The following is a 20,554-nucleotide window of genomic DNA, read 5'->3' as shown; positions in this document are numbered from 1 at the left end:
CCTAATGTTAAGGGACGAGGACAGGGGAGGTGTCGAGACGGTACCTTCAATGAACTGGTCGACGAGAGCGTAGATGTGAGTGCACGCCTCGTCCGGCATGACCCAGCCGCCGGCGGTGATCTCGAGCCGTCCATCAATGACAAGCTTCTTGAAGGACTGTAAAGGACAAACGTAAGATTTAAAAGTCATTCAAGTTATTCGTGACGTCATCTGGCAAATCTAAGATCAACATCACATTAGTAGATGACTTGCACGACTCTGTAGTCTGCGTTGAGCGATTCACTGCGAGTTTCTCGATATAGTTTCGTCAGAATAGGGGGCTAATTCTGAAAATAGCTTCAAAAATTAAATTAAAATAAAGAAGAGTAAAGCTTTCCGCTGGTTTTGACACAGAAGTAGATACGACTCTTAAAAGAAGGTTGCAGTTTATAATAATTATGTTAGCAAAATAAAATATTTTATATATTTTTATTAAAATTTAAAGACCATCCACGGATATCTAACAATGACCCTTATTTAATTTTAATTAGCAAAAGCACGTAAAATGAAAAGAAAGGAGATGTAGAGGCATTACATGGCACGGTTTGTTTGAGTGGCCGCGGTAGTATGCGGGTTAAGGTTGTTCGTCTTATTGTATTTTGTGTTTGTATTTATTAACTAGCGGACCTGGTCAAGCTTCGGTTTCACTTATATGCGCTTCTTTCTTACCTTTACCCTTCCCTACTCAACTATTAATTAAGTAACATTAAAAAAACATCTGGCTGGTAACAACTTTTAATAAACTCGTTACTAACGTTGATTAATGAATAGTTATACAACTTAACAGCCATAATGTCCTACAAATTGCGTGGTACATTATCTCGTTCCCGCTCAGAAATTTAAATTTCCTGGTAGCTCAGTTACCTACCAGAATCGAGAATTTACGTAAAAATAAGTTGATCGTCTCATCGAGATGTAGCTATGAAAAATTCACTTGATAGTAATCAGTTGTAAAAAATGTTCTACAGATACCGGACTATTACAGTTGGCGTAATAGTCCGATAATTACTAAAAGATGCAACAAGTTCTGCGTTGCACGCCATCTGCAACTCCGTTCAGATGTAGCGAAGCTCGAACCGTATCCTGTAAACGAACCACGTTTTAATTGAACAGACTCGTACCGAGACGCGGCCACTTGATTCGTTTCCGTTGTAACATTCATGCTACAGATGGCGCCTGCAGTGCTCGCTCGTCACTGTAGGGCGGGAGCGACAAAACTTTATTGCAAGCTTTATTCGATGCACTTTCTATCTTTACAAGTTTACTTCTGTATTGCAAGTTGTGTAAAGTCGTGAGGATACGTTCAACAACGAGTGATGAAACAAGACTTCCGCGGAATGGAGTAGGGATAATCGTTGTACTCATTTAAATATACTAATAAGGGACTCTTTTATATTAAATCGGGTTGGCGGGTAAGACTGATAATGTTAATTCATTAATATCAATATCTATCCGATCTGCAAAAGACGCTGCTGCAGTCCCATTAATATAGAATCAGATGAAAGCAACAACCCCATGGGGTTATATTACATTAAGGGATTCGCATAGATAGACTTGTCGAGCTACTTCTATCTCTCTTATCTATCTTTCGTAAAGTAGTGCGTGTTGCCAGTGATGAACTACGGATCCGAGACATGACAGGCAAAAGTACAAAAGTCACTGTCATAGCTGAGCTGAGCTGAAAAGGCAATATGTAGGGCACACAGTTTAAAGAGCCGATGGACGTTTGGGTCCCAAGGTGCTGGAATGCCGACCTTGAGAACATCAAGCGGGTTGCAGGAAGCCGCTGTATGCTGGCTGCTCGAGAACGTGGCGTTGGAAGCATTTGCAAGAGGCTTATGCCCAGCAGACGTTTCTGAGCTGTTAATAATGATAATGATGGTAGTAGGTATAGCTTACTTTGCGTTTGACCGGGTGCGCGCGCTCCCACCATGCGTGCAGGAAGGATATCTCCGACCAGATGAAGGTCATGTTGAGGTGCTGGTTCAACTTGTGCACGATATTGTTGATGATGTGGTTGGTCTTGGTCTCGAAGTACTGCTCGAACGTCTTGAGCCAGCCGGGGTCGTTGTGCGAGTGCGGCACCACGATCACCTGGAAGTCACACTTGTGTGAAGAGCCGAATACGAGGATCTGTCGTTTCTGATTTTGACGACCTCTCTGGCGCAGTTGGTAGTGATGTGGTTTTCAACAGCGAGGTCATGGGTTCGATATCCAGCTCGGGTCAGTTTAGGATTTTATATTTCCTAAATTAACTCAGGTCTGGTGGTAGGCGTCGGTCGTGGCTAGTTACCACCCCACCAGCATACACGTACCGCCATCCTCATTTAACAATTTCTGAGATCGCAGTCAACCCTGCTAACTGCACTAGGGGTAGGTAAAACAAGACTACGTGGAGTCAGTGTGCTCAGATGTTGAATTCTATAGAATTCTCATGGTAAATCCTACGGAAGTATATTGTGGTATCTCCTCAAAGACACGTGTCCATTCGGTCACACGAGGAGGAACCTTTAAGCACTCCCGATGGTCAGCGGGGGCCAGGAGCGATGCTCCGCACGCACGACTTCAAACCTGCGCAGTCCTTCCCCTCCCGTCGCCCGCATATCATAGAAGTGTCATCAATGAACTTGCCAAGTATAGCCAGTGTCAGTCTCACCTTGAGCTTCAGGCGTTGGCGATCCATCCGCAGCAGCTCGTAGCGATCCTCGAACTTTTTGTCCCAGAACTCTTTCGACCGCAACCAGCTGGGCTGTGAATAGGAAAACATTTATTTATTTACTTGCTGACTCCCGTGATTCGTCAACGTGCATTTCAGTTTTACAGAAATCCCGCGGAAAGTATAGATTTTTCCGGGATAAAAAGTAGTATTTGAGAAAATACCCTGAAATACACACAAACACTTAAATTTTATTTATATGTAGTATTGATGATGTACATATTGATTGATTACATTGCAATCGGGGATCACATCGAACATCGCGCTGTCATTAACTTCTCGACAGCAACGAAAACCCACTCAAACAATATTAAATGAAATTATAATGCATGGTGGAGGCGGCGGTGAAATGATAATTCTGGCACAATCATGCATCAAAAGTGGCGTGATCAATCTATACAAGACAGAGAATCAATTGAAGACAATTAGCGGTAGAAAATGTTGAAGAACATGATGCCTGTCTCAGTGTTAATCCCAGAACTACGAATTACAAGCATACAACAGATGATATTCGAAGATTAAATTAGTTTTTATGAATGACATAATTCGTTGAAATTTTTGACCAACAACACAAACGACAAAGTTACGGGTAGCCGTTAGTCACTCACAAAGCAAACAAAACTACACGAAATATCAAGTCGGACGCAAATAAGTATATGAATAAGTTTCAGTTAATACTGCTGGCTGTCAGTAGATGGCGCAGGCCGCATATTCACACACGCTAACGTGATTATTTCACAAATCCTTCTTAAACGCCAAATATTTTATTCTACAAGATGAGACAACATTTCTGTACAAACTTTTGAAGCCTTACAACGTTTTATAATAAAAACTAAGGCTAATAGACGAAGGTAATAACTTAACCCTTTAGAAGATGTGGATTAACCTTTTAGAAGACTCCCATATATATACCCATATCCGCGTATGGATATACGTACGTACATGGGAGTCGCCGAATCAGATTAAAATTTAAATTAGTATTGATGTATGACGTAATCCGTAGTGATTATTGTCCAAGAACAAAGGATTTAAATATATTATGGGGCATCATAACGATGGATGATGATGAATTTTGCTAAAACTAAAAATTACTTGACCTATTTGAATATTTGACCTGCGTCTAGGGAAGAAAATATATTATAAAAATAATGTGTGGTTATTGAAACCACGATACGATGCAAGTGAAATTATCATGTAAAATATAAGATTTTAATTTTCATATGCCGAGCGCCGATGATTTAACCCCTACTAATAATGCATACTGTAAGTGTAACCCGACATGCGAAAAATATGATGCGAAATTTCATTCTTATGTCACTGATATGTCGCAAAGCTGAAGTGGCAATAGGCATGGCACATAGTTTGTAGAGCCGATGGACGTTGGGGTCTCAAGGTGTTGGAATGGCGACCCCGCACCGAAGTGCAGAGCTGGTTCACGCATCCCTGGGTGGACGGAGGACATAGAGCGGAATGCAGGGACTGAGACCGTTGTGTTTGCAAGTCCATGCAAGAGGCCTATGTCCAGCCGTGGACGTCCAACGGTTGTTTATGATGATGATGATGATGATGATGATGATCATTAAAAATTTAACTTTAAAAATATTATTCATTGAGACTCTGAACATTTAAAACCTTCTGCCTTCCAAAGCCGCCGCGTTCCAAATTCCATAGTTACCTACCGTATCTTCTGAAGTTGGACTATATGGAATGACAAACTTTTCGCTTCTGAATCTTCTCATGAAGATAGGGCCAGCACGGGTTTAGACTCAGAGACCCCTAGATGGTTAGGACTAGGCGACATCCAGAACCCCTGAGTGCTAAACTCGTGCCGGCGAATTGGTGTCACACCGAAACACCGAAGCGTACCTCCAGAGTAGACTTGAGCTGATTCACAAAATATTGAGTGATTCGACAATAGCTGAAAAAAAAAAACCAAAAGTCCGTAAAGGAGATCGACCATTTCGTGCCCAGCACGTTACAGAACAAATAACGAAAAATTTTAAAAATAACCAAAATCATCAATTACAATTAGAATTCATAGTTGTTAATGATTTTTGAAATGTGTATTTTTTTTTTAAATCTATTTATTGTTGAAATAGTAACTTAATTATGTATTGTAGGAAATAGTAGTCTGAGATGGATATGACGTCGCTCGATCTCGTGTTGGCTCGTGCCGACGTTAGGTGGCGCGATATTTTTCCCCCACAAAGAGTAGGGAGTTAGAGAGGGGTAGCGATCGATTGGCGGGAATGACTTGCGATATAAGGCGCTCGTCGTACGGTCGGCTTCGTTCGGCTACGTTCGAGCCGTCCACATTTTTTGTTGTGTAATTCTTTATGGGTTACTGGGGATAGGTGGGGAGAGTGACTTGAGTGGAAAAGGTGAGTGTTAGTTAACTGTCAAGGGCGCTTTCAACGCTACATACAGCGACTCTAGGATTTTAGGTATTTTAGTAACAGTTTGATTTATTAATTAAGTTGTCCTGACAAATATTGTGAATAAACCTTTGTTCAACATTGGTTTTCTTATTTTTTAAAAACACTTTTGAAGCTTCTGCTAAAAGTATATAATAAATTACACTAGTTTAAATATTGTAACGGTTCATTTATCAAATCTGGGCACAGCATTGTACGAAAAATAGTCGATCTCTATTGCAAACTTTCGCGTGTCAATTTAAAAAATATTAAATCTTAAACAGATGACTCATCTGTGTTGGCAATCGAACCCAGGACCTCTGTGTAGAGAACCAGCACCATCTGTGTCAGAGAGGTCGTCAAACGTCGCCTCGTCGAACTGATGTGACGTTAATTGGTAAAAAATAAATTTCCCAATATTTTTACAAAAGACCGAAGCAGTCGATCGCTCTGCTCAATGATTTGGCAATGAAATTAACGAGCCTTTTCGAAAGCGCAACGTGCTTCAATAATTCAACGATGCAATGTAGCTATAACATGCGACCAACGACACATCTCAAGAAGAGAAACAGACAAAATATCAATTAATAGCGGCGCAAAAGCAAATATAGTATGTAAATGTACTATTTACGGGACAATCTGTACATGTAATGTATAGCACCTTAAGAAACCCAACTATGTGCCCTTCCCATTGCCACTTCAGCTTTGTGAACCAGTACTGACAAGCGCAGTGCTGATCGACTCATGCAAGAGGTCTATCTGCAGCAATGGATAGAGAAGATGATGATTATAGGAGACGTGTTGACTCATCCGATTCCGGAGGGCGTAAGTTCGAATCCAGTCCGTGGCATGCACTTTTCAGTTGTGTGCATTTTAATAAATTAAATATCACGTGTCTCAAACGGTGATGGAATCATCGTGAGGAAACCTGCATACCAGAGAATTTTCTTAATTCTCTGCGTGTCTGCCAATCCGCATTGGGCCAGCGTGGTGGACTATTGGCCTAGCCCCTCAAATTCTGAGAGAAGACTCGAGCTCAGCAGTGAGCCGAATATGGGTTGATAATGATGACCTAATTGTTTGGTTACTTTGACTTCCAGTGATGGGTTTTGTTCCTACCTTTTATCTTGTCAATTTTACACATCATCCTTAACCCATTATTCATATTACCATATCCAATCTATATTCGGTTCACTATTAGCATGAGTTTCTTCTCGGAGAGGAGTTTAGGCCAGTAGTCTGGCTGGCTCAATGCGAATTGGCAGACTTCACACACGTAGAGAATTAAGAAAATTCTCAGTTCCTCATTCTTGCAGGTTTTCTCACGATGATTTCTTTCACCGTTTGATTTTTTTTTTTTTTTCCTGTCTGAGTAGGTGCCGATAGCTCCCTGCGGAACCACTACGGCGTCACCGGGGGGGTTGGGCGAGCGCAGAAGCATCGCCTGATGTGACCCGAAGGCTGAAAGAAAGATAGAGGACGGAACGGCTCTCTAAGGGCGTCTCCTATGAGACTCGGACCTCGGCTTAGAAGGCCATTCTGGAGGAGGTAACCGTGACCTGAGTGAATCAGTCCGGACGCCCCCAAGATCGTGGGTTAGAAAACCCACGTCCGGGTGACGTTAGATATCGGGGACCTCGTCTTCGCCGGCGAAGACGCTGTGTAGCTTGTGATTGTGTTACCTGGGAAGCATTGTCGGTTGTTATGTCATCGTCTGGATCGTAAAGGACGTTCTTGGGACGCCTCTGCTTGCAGTTAGCGTTTAGGTTGGGAGTGTAATTGCAGGCCTCAACCACTAGTTGGTTGGGATGGATGGCAGCTCTGTCAAAATAGTTTTGAGAGAGCTGTTTCATGTATACCGTTTGAGACACGTGATATTTAACTTCTTAAAATCGTATTGGCTATCTGTTCACCAAGACATGAACAGAAAACGAAAATGATTTACGATCCTTGTACTGTTTGACATCTGGAATTGGCTTTATTAACTATTCCAGTTTGACGTAGTTTTCTAGGCTTAAGATTTGACTTCGTGCATATTACGAGTATAAATAACTGTTATAGACCTAAGCTTAAACGAAGCATTTTTTGTATTGGGTTATTTTGCCTTTTAATAAAGTTATTATTATTATCAACTTTATAATATTAGTATACTCGTATAGATAAGTCCAAGGTACATCTATACAGAATCGAAAAAATACATCCAAGTCATTTACAATATCTATTACAAAAGCAAAAGTTTGTGGGGATACATTTACTTTTATTACTCTAAATTAGATCGACTTACAAACTAACAGTAGCACATAAGCTACTTTTTGTTTTGTTCAAAAAGTCCACAGTTTTGGCGGGATTTTAGAACAGAATTTCACTCGAACGGAGTCGCGGACTATAGACAAGAAAGATAAAACTGATGGTTGGTCGGTCCTGAACTGGTGTGTTGGTCGCGATTTGCATGACATCATGCTGATCGCGATCAACACATGACCAGTTTTTACTTCAAGCCGTTAGTCCTGCAGGCATGTGACATTACCTTGTCAGTAATTGAAATAAGAGTTTCGAATAAATATAGCAATTAGTTAAGATTAATTTCTTGTTAAGATTCTAGTTGAGATTAATTGATAATTTAAATCTAATCAAACAATTCGTGATATAAAAGCAAATAGGTACGTTGAAATAAAAAATGGAGTGGTCGTGTTCGCCGTAAACAAATAGCGAAGCGGATATCGGTCGTAGAGCCTCTTGGCGCTCATCGGGAGAGTGCATATGTAAAGCGTTGCGCACACTGGTGCAAAGTGCGGCCCTGTCTGCCTTCGACGTCGCACACGCTGAAAGACGACGGATAATACTTAACATCAGGTGTGCATTCAATGATAAAAGTCCTGGACCACCATACTTAAAATACCTATCAAGAAACACTAATCCATGCACCAGCACCATGTGGTATACAATTTCTGTAAGTCGGTATTGCTTTTAGACGGCACAGTAAGCTACATCTATTTTAGTTATAGTTAGCTCTTGACTACAATCTCACCTGATGGTAAGTGATGATACAGTCCAAGATGGAAGCGAGTTAACATGTTAGGAGGAGGATGAAAATCCACACCCCTTTTCAGTTTCTACACGACATCGTACTGGAACGCTAAATCGCTTGGCGGTACGTCTTTGTCGGTAGGGTGGTAACTAGCCACGGCCGAAGCCTCCCACTAGCCAGACCTGGACCAATCAGGAAAATCTCAATCGGCCCAGCCGGGGATAGAACCCAGGACCTCCGTTTTGTAAACCCACCGTGCATACCACAGCGCCACGTCAGTTTATTTTTCTCAGTGCTTGTTTGTCAGCTGTAAGTGCGATACTCGTAAAAGGCATCAGAGTGAGGCTTAACGCTGCCCATTCATGTGCTCAGTAGATAAGTGGTGAGAGAGTCTGACAGCTCCAGTCCGACATCCAAAGTGAAATGTGTCAAAACAAAGCAATAATATCAAATAAAATAAATATTTTTCTTGACGGCTACAAGAAAAATATTTATTTTATTTGATATTATTGCTGAGCTGTGGTACAGAACGCGTAACTAAATTTTCTATAAAACCATTTTAAATGTTGATGTAGTCGAGTAAAAGAAGATTGCCATAACCAACTGTGCATTAATATTTAATAATTAATAGTTAATTTTGTGCCCAAGATTATTACTTTCTTTTTTGGTGCACAATAAAGTATATTTCTTTCATTAATTTCCGAAGAACCTTCTTAGAGAGCTAGTGCGAGGAAGGATTATCTCGATTACGTCACTTTATTACGTGCGTATAATTAACAGTAACATATTTAATTATTTTTTTAGTTGTCAGTCAGGAATATTGACTGTTCACTAAGAAAGTTAATTAAAATTAAAAATATTTTTTATTGTTTCACTTGTATAAAAGGTAATGTTCAAAACCACACAATATATTTAGTCTATTTTAGATATATAACTACTCAGAACTTTCCCGAATACGGTACGGTAAGTACGGTTTTAAATTTGCATCTTGTAAACAAACATAAAGTTCAAATACGAATAGGATGTGTTATAAGCTAAACATTCGTCGAAGAGTGTCAAATACCAGAATCGCACCCCTGCTCGTCTCAGATGGGGAGGGAGCCTTATGCGGACACAAGTGAACAATCCATTTGAAGGAGTGACAACTTGTACGCAATCTCGTTCGTGTCATACTCGTACTCCGGTCGAATGGTTTTTATGTCAACAATTTTGCTTCTCGCTGGACCAATGTTACTCAGCTCTGAGTGATATTGGAAAGTACTTTCATCAGTGGATGTTTTAGGTTCCGTGTAAATTTGTGATGGACTTTGAGAGATTGCGAATAAAATAACATCATCATCATCATGAGGCAATATGTATTGTTCACTACAGGGCCAGGCCTCCCTACTTATAGGAGAGTCATTATGAAACTTAAATCCACCACACTGCACTACGCGGGTTGGCGGGCTTAGGGAAATGTTAAATTATTTAACGACCACTATCAGATGTTTACGATAATAGCCGGGACCGAATGCTTAACGTGAGAGACGAGGATATTGTACCACCAGCTTTGAAACTTTAGATTGAGATTTTTAACTCATATAGGACTTCGTGATCCGACCACTGGATCTACGAGACAATTAATTAGATAATCCAATTGCTATATTTTGCAGTTGTAAAGAATTGAATTGTTGTAAGCATTGAATCTATGACCTGGCAGATTGCTGACTTCTCTCAAATTGTTAGTAAAGATACTCAAAATAATTAATTAATTAATTAACGTTCAAACTGACACTCGACTAATTAAAACAGGTCAACTCAGCTTCGCTAACAACAAATTTATAGTTCTCGTTATCCTGTTATGTGTGCAGACAGTAGAGCCGATTGCTATAATTTATATACTACAAGCTGACTCCGAAAACGAAACATATTTAGGGGTGGGGTACCACTACCTTATAGGCGTATGAAAAATAGATGTCAGCCGATTGTCAAACCTATCCAAAGTTTATAAAAATCGCTTCAGCCGTTTCAGATGAGTTTGATAACAAATACTCTATAATTTTATAATATAATAGATAGCAACGAAGTCACGGTCATCCGCTAGTCTTATGACTCGCAGACGCACGTAGACTTAACTCTGTTCCTGTGAAAACCCTTGATTACCATAACATTAATAAAAAGGTTATACTGAGTCAACCATATAAACATAATTTAACATTTTTTTAGAACTTTTTAAAAGGAACAGTCAACTGTACCCCTACTCTACTCCTACCCTACCACTACTCTACCCCTACCCTACCCCTACGCTCTTTTAACTTCTCCTGACAATAACAAACACATAAAAAAAGCGAAATCGGCCCAGCCCTTCACGCGTGATGGCGTGACAAAGGTATATATGGATTCATTTTTATATATAGGTATACTTTACGCGTCGCAACACAACTAACTAACGCTCTCAAAAGGAATAATTTCCTGTTATCGCCACATTTTACATTTTTATTGATCGTAGCGTAATGACCGAACACAAAAATATTTTTTTATTCGAAATAATAATAATTCTTGAGATAAGCGAACAAACAAACAAATTCTTCAGCTTCTTGATATCAAGAATTATATCTCGTGAAAGAAGAAGAATTAGTACATAAGATACCTACTCGTATTACTAAGAAACTGCTTAATATAAATCTGTCTAGCTATTATTACACTGTTGGAAATCCCTGGCGAAGAGAAACATATGTAAAGTCAACTGTAGTTTAGTATAATGGAACTATTTGTACACAAGTGAGAAAACAATAGTATAGTTAAATCACAGTTGGTATAATGTTTCGACAGATATTTATTTATAAATTTGTGGCCGATTGGTAAATTTTGGAAGCACAAATGGAATAGCGGCGTTCACGTCAGATATATGACGCATAGCCAGGAAAACGAATATTACAGTTAGTTAAAGGAAAAAAAAATATTTGAATGACGCCGTAGAAATTATTCATCATCATCATCATCATTTTCAGCCGATGGACGTCCACTGCTGGACATAGGCCTCTTGCATGGACCTCCAAGCATAACGATCTCGAGCCGCCAGCATCCAGCGGTTTCCTGCAATCCGCTTGATGTCCTCTGTCCACCTAGTGGGGGGTCGACCAACACTGCGCTTTCCGGTGCGGGGTCGCCATTCCAACACCTTGGGACCCCAACGTCCATCGGCTCTTCGAACTATGTGGCCTGCCCATTGCACTTCAGCTTCGCGACTCGCTGAGCTATGTCGGTGACTTTGGTTCGTCTGCGGATCTCCTCATTTCTGATTCGATCACGCAGAGAAACTCCAAGCATAGATCGCTCCATCGCCCGCTGAGTGATTTTGAGCCTTCTAATGAGGCCCATAGTTAGCGACCAAGTTTCGGATCCGTATGTCATCACTGGCAACACGCACTGTTCGAAGACTTTCGTCTTCAGGCACTGAGGAATTTCGGACGAAAAGATGTCGCGGAGTTTCCCAAACGCGGCCCAGCCGAGCTGGATTCGGCGATTTACCTCTTTCTCGAAATTGGACCTTCCTAACTGGACTGTGTGTCCTAGGTATATATACTCGTCTACAATTTCGAGCGCAGAGTCCTCAACAATAACTGGGTGGAGCGTTACATGAGCATTAGACATGATCTTCGTCTTGCTCATGTTCATTTTTAGGCCCACACGTTGAGAAACTCTGCTGAGGTCGTTGAGCATGGTACTAAGGTCATCCAGAGTCTCTGCCATAATGACCACATCGTCGGCAAACCGTAGTTGAGTGATGTACTCACCATTGATGTTGATGCCAAATCCGTTCCAGTCCAGAAGCTTAAAGACGTCTTCCAAAGCGGCGGTAAATAGCTTCGGGGAGATCACATCTCCCTGTCGCACTCCTCGCTGCAATTGGATTGGTCTCGTAGTCTGATCCTGTATACGGACTGACATAGTGGCGCTTTCATACAAACACTTCAACACTTGGATGTACCTGTAGTCGATCCGGCATCTCTGCAAAGACCTTAGCACAGCCCAAGTCTCCACCGAATCGAAGGCTTTCTCATAGTCCACAAACGCTAAGCAAAGTGGCTGGTTATACTCTTCGGTCTTCTGTATAACCTGCCGCAGCGTATGAATGTGGTCTATGGTACTAAAGCCTGCTCGGAAACCGGCTTGTTCGGGAGGCTGGAAGTCGTCAAACCTACGAGCGAGACGATTCGTAATGACTCTCGAGAACAACTTGTAGACATGACTCAACAACGAGATGGGTCTGTAGTTCTTCAGCAAGGTATTGTCACCTTTTTTGAAGAACAGAACCACCACGCTCCTGTGCCATGCCTTGGGTGTTATGCCCTCGTGAATGACGGAATTGAACAATCGCTGAAGGACCTTAAGTATCGGTTTTCCACCCGCTTTCAGGAGTTCTGCTGTTATTCCGTCATCACCTGGTGCTTTGTTGTTCTTAAGTTGTTTGAGAGCCATACTAATCTCGTATAGGCTGACGTCCGGGATATCTTCGGTAAAGTGTCGGGTCAATTTGGCTCTAGGGTCTTTAGCCAAACTGTCAACAGGCTTTTGGGTAGAGGTGTATAACTGTCCATAGAACTCCTCGACCTCACTCAAGATCTCGGGCTTAGAAGAAATGACATTGCCCTGATCGGTCTTCAAACGCGTCAATTGTTTTCGTCCAATAGACAGATCTCTCGCGAACACTTTCGAGCCTCGATTGCTCTCGATTGTATCCTTGATACGCTCGGTATTGAAGCGTCGCAAGTCGAATGTCTGCGATTTAGAGATCTGTCTATTAATCCGACGGTACTTTGACGCGTCTGTTGAAGACTGCAATCTCATTTCTTGCCTCTCCTCCATGAGCTTGAGTGTGTGGTCCGAGAACTTGTTGGTTCTTTTTGTACGGTGGGTTTTGAAAAACTTAGACCCAACCGTATGGACAGTTTCCACAAGCCTGTTGTTTAGGTCGTCCACATCAACGCAATCTGCTAGGCAATCGAAGCGGTTCTGTAATTCCAGTTGAAAGCTCTCGGGGTTTTGGATTTGGGCACGAATAGGTCGGAGCGTAGATTTCACCAGTTTGTACCGTTCCAGCTGTAAGTTGATATTCAACGTGCCTCTTACCATTCGGTGATCACTACCGGTTTTGACCCTATTGATCACAGAGACGTCGTTGAATATATGCCGTCTGGTAGACAAGATGAAATCTATCTCGTTTTTCGTGGAACCATCAGGGCTCATCCAAGTCCATTTTCTTTGTGGTGGCTTCCTGAAGAAGGAGTTCATCATAAAGAGACCCTCCTTCTCCATGAAGTCAACCAACATTTGGCCCCTCTGGTTCCGTTGCCCATAACCAAATTGCCCCACTCTCAACTCTGAACCGCTCCTCTCACCCAGCTTTGCATTGAAATCCCCCATCACAACATTGTAGTAGGAGTGCGAGGCATGTATGGCTTTTGATATATCTTCATACAATACCTCTACCTCCTCGTCGGTTTGTGTCGAGGTCGGCGCGTAAACCTGTATAATCTTCAACGAATACCGTTTGGTAATTCGGAGAACGAGGTACGCTACCCTACTCGACACACTCTCGACTCGTACAACATTGTTCACGAGGGACTTGCGGACGATAAACCCAACACCACCCTGGGACAGATGGTCGCCCTCCCGGTAGTAGAACAAGTTGCCGGATTCCAAGGTTATCGAGTCCTCCCCCTTTCTTCGGACTTCAGACAAACCTATTACATCCCAGCGCAACTTACTCACTACTTCTTCCAGCTCGAACACCTTTTCGTCGGTCCTCAACGTGCGTGCGTTGAACGTTGCCAGGTCTAGTTGTCGGGGTTGGCAGCGGAATCTCCCCCGGAGATTCTTGACACCCCTTGCCCCGCCGTTACCACAACCGCTGCCAGAGCCGGGAATAGCGGGGCCACCGGGGACTAGGGGCTGTTTCGTTTTTGCTTTATCCATGAGGTTTTATGCCCATAAATGACTACGCTGGGCATGCGGGTTGGTCATTCGCAGTCCTAGACTTCTCGCACCGGTGTCGCTGCTGCCCGACACCGGTCTGTGATACTTGTAAGTCTAGTCGAAATTGAAAATGGTTATACCGCCATTTATCGGTCGCCAGAGCCTCGTCGGTCCCTCTGCAGGGTGCACCACGAGCAGGTGAGGTTGGCAGTAGGGGAGGCTGACTGGTACTAGCCTCCCCCTTACACCCTAAAAAGAAATTATTACAACTTTTAAAATACGAAAATAAAAGTATATACGAGTTTACAGCTTATTATCTCCCATTCCGATTGACTGATCTATAAAGAAACATTTGAAAATAATAATAATAATAAAATTATACTTAGAAAACATTTATAATTTAGAAATAATTACATAAACAATGGATCTATCGATATCCAGTAGAGTGGTATATCTAGGTAACACCATGTTACATTGAACTAGGAAGGATAAAATTAGATGATTATGGAAAATCTGAAATTCAAAACACAATACGAGTACGAATAAAACAAAGCGGTATTTCTTTTTATTTTGGACCTAATTAGCGATCTGCAAAAAGGTGTTATGTTGTCCTCATTCGCACGAGAGTCAAAAAAGCGATACGTTAAACCCAGCGTTGGCGCATTTTTAAAGTTCTTAATTTAGTTCATGGTCTATTTCCAACGGCCAAAATTGAATAAGCAACAGTGCTCGATTAAAAAGCGTTGTGTTTTGAAAACGCTGTCGTGTGAATATATACTTAGGAATGCATTTGTTGTATTTGAACGTCTTTTCAAATACGAGAGATTTTTTAGAACTTCCGATAAAAAACTCTCGTGCGAATGAGGCCTAAAGCTTTATCCCGTCCTTGTATTGTTATTATTGCGATTTTCCTTCGAACAAAATAAAAATGTTTATTTTCTAACAAATAAAGATTATCAAGAGATTTTATTTAATGATGTTTATTTACTTTCAATAACAAATAAGAATTTTTTTATCTTAATCCGGTGTAGACTTTGACCGAAGCTTCTGCCGACAGAAAGGTAAAGAAAGAAATAATTATCGCTACGAAACGATACTGTGATTAGATCAACTATCAGATCAATCGTGCCTAGTGGGAGTTTTCAATATTTTCATACTGTTACTATCACGTTGTCGTTTACGCAAATTTATATGGAATTGAAGCAGTTGTGCAGTAGTAGAAATTCGCGTTTACGTTACGTGACAGTAACAGTATCAAACTGCCACTAGGCCCTCAGAGCTGGCTGGATACTTGCCTTCGAATGCGTTGCCTTTAGATCCAGTGAAAAGCTGTCGCTAATAGTGATGAAACATTGTCTCTAATCAAAAAAAGTAAAATTCTTTATTCATTGACAACAGTTTCATTTTGTAAATACATATTTTTTAACTATCACAATGTTGATATAATTTTAAAAAGCCGGCCAAGTGCGGGTCGAATTGTTGCAAAAAGGTTTCCGTACCAGTCTCTAAAAATTTCAAAAATTCACATTTGTTGTATGGAAGCCCCTTCAATATTTTATTTTTACATCGATCTCTTACTTTAGTATCTACTGTTATATTGGCAACAGCATGCAGGCAAATTTCCGTCCAACTATCACGATTTATGAGATACGGCCTGGTGACAGACGGACGGACTGCGGACTTTTAGTATTAGGGTTCCGTTTTACCATTTGCGTACGTAACCCTACTAAATCAATATTTTACAGCCTCACACAAGTCTCAAACTCGGGAAAACAAATTCCGAAGCCACGTGGACTTATCACTCGACCAACAAGGCGGGTATTGAGTTTACGCTACGTAGGTAAATGTCGTGTCTCTATTATAAATCTTGATATATTTCCACTAATGTATCTCAACAGGTACTTCCAAATTTAACCGCAAGCCAGACGAACATTAGTTATATATTAATAGCGTAGCTGATGCAGCACTCACTCAATACTATCACAAATTAACGTGCGTTAAATTCGAAATATGGAAAGCAAAGCTTTGTTAACTCGAACGCAAAAGCTAGTCCCCGCCTGCTGCACTATAAAATATTTAATTTGAATTGTATTTAGATAAGTATTGTAATAGGTACTCGTTTTTCTTATATCAGTTAATTACGAACGCGTATGCAGTCGAGTTTTTCGTTCTTATAATAATTATTTTTTCAGACTTTCTATTTTCTTCAAGACAAATCTTATATTTTAAATATAACCAAGTACATATAATGACATTTCTGACTTGTATACATTTTAGTTAGAAAATGTTACTTCGATGTTCCCAATATTAGTATACGCTTTTTGATAATTTGATATGTATTTTTTTGTAATGGTCTTTTTTCGATACGACCTTTCATTTGATACCCATTTTATTAGGGTAAGAAATAAAAGCAAACCCACCCCCTACAATTTTTAATTAAGTTTGCCGTTTTAAAAAATTATATAGCCTATGTCACCACCACAGTTCTGACGAACTTCTCATATGTCAAAATCTGTCCAGCCGATTGGGATTGGGCTGTAGAACGTGCCACAGATATGGCCTGACATACACATATACATATGCTCGAAAAACATTACCCTCTAAACAACGACATACATTGTACCTACGAGGTACATAGTCTAGAATCAGATGATCACTGTCATTCGCACGGCTCACGGAACTGACAGAAAATAATATAAAAACTTGTCAAAAAGTTGCTCCCCGCTTAGCATTGGGCACAACTTTTATGCGCCGTTTTACATGAAACGTAAATGCAGTCTATACAATATAATGTCGTTGCCCCTAAAGAGCTTACTGGGAAAGCTTTCACTATAGCTACATTATTTCAAAATTAGAACGCTGGCGCGTAGCCTTACAAGCGTAATTTTATATTTTTAATTAAAAAGAAAATGATAAGCATCTTTTAAAATGAAGTCTTACGAGTAGTTGCATTTTCCCTTTGACGGTGATAACGTTCGTCGTCAAAGGGTCGTCGATGTCAAAGCTTATAAGTTATAACAAGCTATAATTGGCTGAAGAAAAGTGATATTCTTTCATTATTAGTGACATCAAGTTCATCTTTCAATTGACATTGAAAGTAGTTCGAGCAGATAGGTTAATTGAAACTGACGGGCAATTCTGTCTCTATCTCAGCTAATAAAAGATCTCAACTTTATAGAGAAGTACTTTATAGGGTCAGACCTTGCTGTAAAATACGAGTGGTTGGTCGAAACTAGAGCATTTTCAGGGTTTTAAGTACCGCAAAATCCAACTTGAGCAATAACTTTTTCTTAAAATTTCATCAATTTTCGCTTATAATTTCATTGTTTTGAATTTTACCTATGTACTAAAAGCGAAAACTGTCAATCTATGTTTTGTTTGTTGTAAGAGTAGGACCTAAAATTGTAATTATAAAAAAAATGGGACTATTTTTTACACAACCATACACCTAACGAAACCAAACATTAGTTTTGAATAGTTTTAATAGATAAATAAACTGAGACTCGAGCTCAGCAGTGAGCCGAATGTGGGTTGATAATGATGATGATGATGAACATGATCAAGAGATTTCTGTAATGTTAATCACGTTATTCGTGGCCGTCATAGGCTATATGTAATCCCAGTATTCTCACAGAAACGGGAACTACGAGGGTGAAAACGCAGGGCGTCGGTTACTATAAAATATTGGTATTTACAGGAATCGTTCGTTTTTATGAACTTTTATTTTTATTATGATACTTCAGAAATGTGAAGTACTTTCAGGTTTCAAAGACTCAACTGTAAGTTTCGATTTTTATTTAACTCAACTTCCAAACTACTCGTTCATTTTTCATTACTTACTACCAAACTAAAACAAATATATTTTTTTAATTAAATAAAACATCTCCACCGCGAGTCAAGAAGTTCCACTCAAAATATTTCTAGTTAGTTCGGGCCAAAGTTAAATTTCATTTCGAAAGCACTCACGTATTTACTCGTAGGATCCTTTTAGTACGAGTATTTCTTTCATTTTGTTGTTTATGTTAAAAGCGTTATTTTACCAAAATTGAAAAATAACCAAGACAGCAGCAGTTTCTTCATTAAAATGATGCCGATAGAGAATGCCTCATGCCCAGTGCCTAACTCCTACCATAAATAAGTATAGATCACTATGGATTTTAGATCATAGTGGCCTTGGGAACCCCTAACCGTTCAAACATAAAGCGCATTTTTGGAGTTTACTCCTTAAGAATCGATATTTCATATATAGCCGCCGGTATGAAAAAAATATGGGCAGTAAAATTTGTGGACAACTTATTCTGCGCACCTATCACCGGCGGCGAACAGCGGCCGGTGATAGGTGCGCACCTCCTCAGTTGCGCACCTTTCAGATTTTAGGGGTAGTGTTGAGACGTACATAGTGTATGCTGCGGGGCAACATACACCTATTTAGACAGTCGATCTGAAAGAGTAAACTTCGTTCGTGAGTCCAAGCTGACACACACTTTTTTTTTGTTATCCTTTGAAGTAATAAAAAGAGAAATCATGTCCTTATTCGTCAAACCCCTACGCTAGCCTCGTCACAAGCTTTTGTCAGACAATCTATAAAATGAATAAGCATGTGCTGACAAACTTTCAATATAGTTTTTTATTATTCTCTAAAAGTTAGCCCTTGACCACAATCTCACCTGATGGTAAGGGATGATGCAATCTAAGATGGAAACGGGCTAATTTGTTAGGAGGAGGATGAAAATCTACACCCCTTCCGGTTTCTACACGACATCGTACCGGAACGCTAAATCGCTTGGCGGAACGTCTTAGTCGGTAGGGTGGTAACTAGCCACGGCCGAAGCCTCTCACCAGCCAGACCTGGACCAATTAAGAAAACCTCAATCGGCCCAGCCGGGGATCGAACCCAGGACCTCCGTCAAGTAAATCCATCGCGCGAACCACAGCACTCGGAGGCCGTCAAAACAGCTCAACGGTAAAGCGGTCGGACTCTTCACCAAGGGGTGGTGGTTCGATCCCCGCCCGTTGGTCTAGTGTCGTGCCCTCTCTTACTAATACAGTCTTTCCCGACTAGTTGGATGGGAATGGGAATATTGGAGATATTTAAAAGTAGGTGCAAATATTCTTTTTAAAATAAAAAAATATATATTTACTGAATGACAAAAATCTGGCCATTGTAGTATGATGAAAAATACTTTTGTTAAAAAAGTTTTTCGTTATTATCGAACGAAAGTTTCGATGAACACGAATCTATACAAATACTTAAACTTGCATGTATCAATAAGAATAAAAACAAACAATTTACAATCAATCAGTTATTGCATTTGTCATAGCGTAAAACTATGACTGAAACCATGGGCCATGGGCAATGTACAGTGGGCAGCAGGTGCGTGCCATGAATCTGCTTTAGTATGAAATTGTGAGATTTTTAAAATTGAACCTAATGCTCAGTAATACAGGCTCACATTTCCTATTGAAGAGAATGCAAAAATTATTATCTATATATATAAAAATGAATTGCTGTTCGTTAGTATCGCTAAAACTCGAGAACGGCTGAACGGATTTATCTCATCTTGGTCTTGAAATGTTTGTGGAGGTAAATGGGAAGGTTTAAAAGGTGAGAAAAATTAGAATAATAGCTGGGAAAACCATAAAATCAACCCTTTTCTATTTCCCATATAAACGTTTGAGTTTTAAGCAGCGGTAGGAGTAGGGTAGGGGTAGAATAGAGGTAGGGTAGGGGTAAGGGTAGGGGAAGGGTAGGGGTAGAGTAATATAGAGTAGAGATAGGGAAGAAGTGCACATAAGTCAAAACGAAGCTTGACCGGATCCGCTAGTCAATTATAATATTGATGTGATTTGCAGGCCGCCATTTATGAAGTTTATTTCTGCTTGGAGTGCGTTCAAAGTGCTACATGTAGTTTTCAATTCCGTGTATATTTAGACTTTGTTGTTATTATTCCGCTATATGCGTTTTCCTGTTTAACGTTTCTGAGTTGTTTTTAATCTTACTAATACTATAAATGCGAAAGTTTGTATGGATGTTTGTTTGGATGTTTGTTACTCTTTAAGGCCGCAACCACTGAACAGATTTTGTTGAAATTTGGAATGGAAATATATTATACTTTGGGTTAACACAGGCTTCATCCCGGGAAAATCCATGGTTCCTGGAGGTATTTGTCAAAAACTAAATTTTACGCGGACAAAGTCGCGAGCGTCCGCTAGTTTTTTTTATGAATATAAGGCGGTAGTCCTGCCGCTGCCTTATTATTATACACTCAATCCCATTGAATTCGTGTAGGATTATGTGAAGAGGCACATATCTCGCAATAATAAGAACTTCATTTAAATTTGAAGATATGAAAAAGATACTACAAGATGGTGTCAATAATATATCTGATGTCAAATGAC

At 40.3% G+C, this 20,554-nt stretch overlaps 1 protein-coding gene across 6 annotated transcripts in view; it reads right to left on the bottom strand.

Moving 5' to 3' along the window:
• The window catches only part of LOC112045511 (alpha-mannosidase 2), a 92,538-nt gene that overhangs the window by 7,283 nt on the left and 64,701 nt on the right, over nucleotides 1-20,554 (bottom strand). For all 6 annotated transcript variants that reach the window (XR_008252282.1, XR_008252281.1, XM_052890540.1 and 3 more), the window contains 3 exons: nucleotides 2,696-2,788; nucleotides 1,939-2,133; nucleotides 45-156 (listed from right to left, as the gene is read on the bottom strand). Coding sequence is in view for 4 of the 6 variants with exons in the window: in XM_052890540.1 (XP_052746500.1) it covers nucleotides 45-156; nucleotides 1,939-2,133; nucleotides 2,696-2,788 (400 nt within the window). In the remaining 2 variants the exon portion in view is untranslated. The remainder of the gene's footprint in view (nucleotides 1-44; nucleotides 157-1,938; nucleotides 2,134-2,695; nucleotides 2,789-20,554) is intronic.

Source organism: Bicyclus anynana, chromosome Z (genome assembly GCF_947172395.1).
Source record: "Bicyclus anynana chromosome Z, ilBicAnyn1.1, whole genome shotgun sequence".
Classification (NCBI taxonomy): domain Eukaryota; kingdom Metazoa; phylum Arthropoda; class Insecta; order Lepidoptera; family Nymphalidae; genus Bicyclus; species Bicyclus anynana.
Note: the sequence above shows the minus strand (reverse complement) of the source record. Positions and strands in the feature narration are given on the sequence as shown.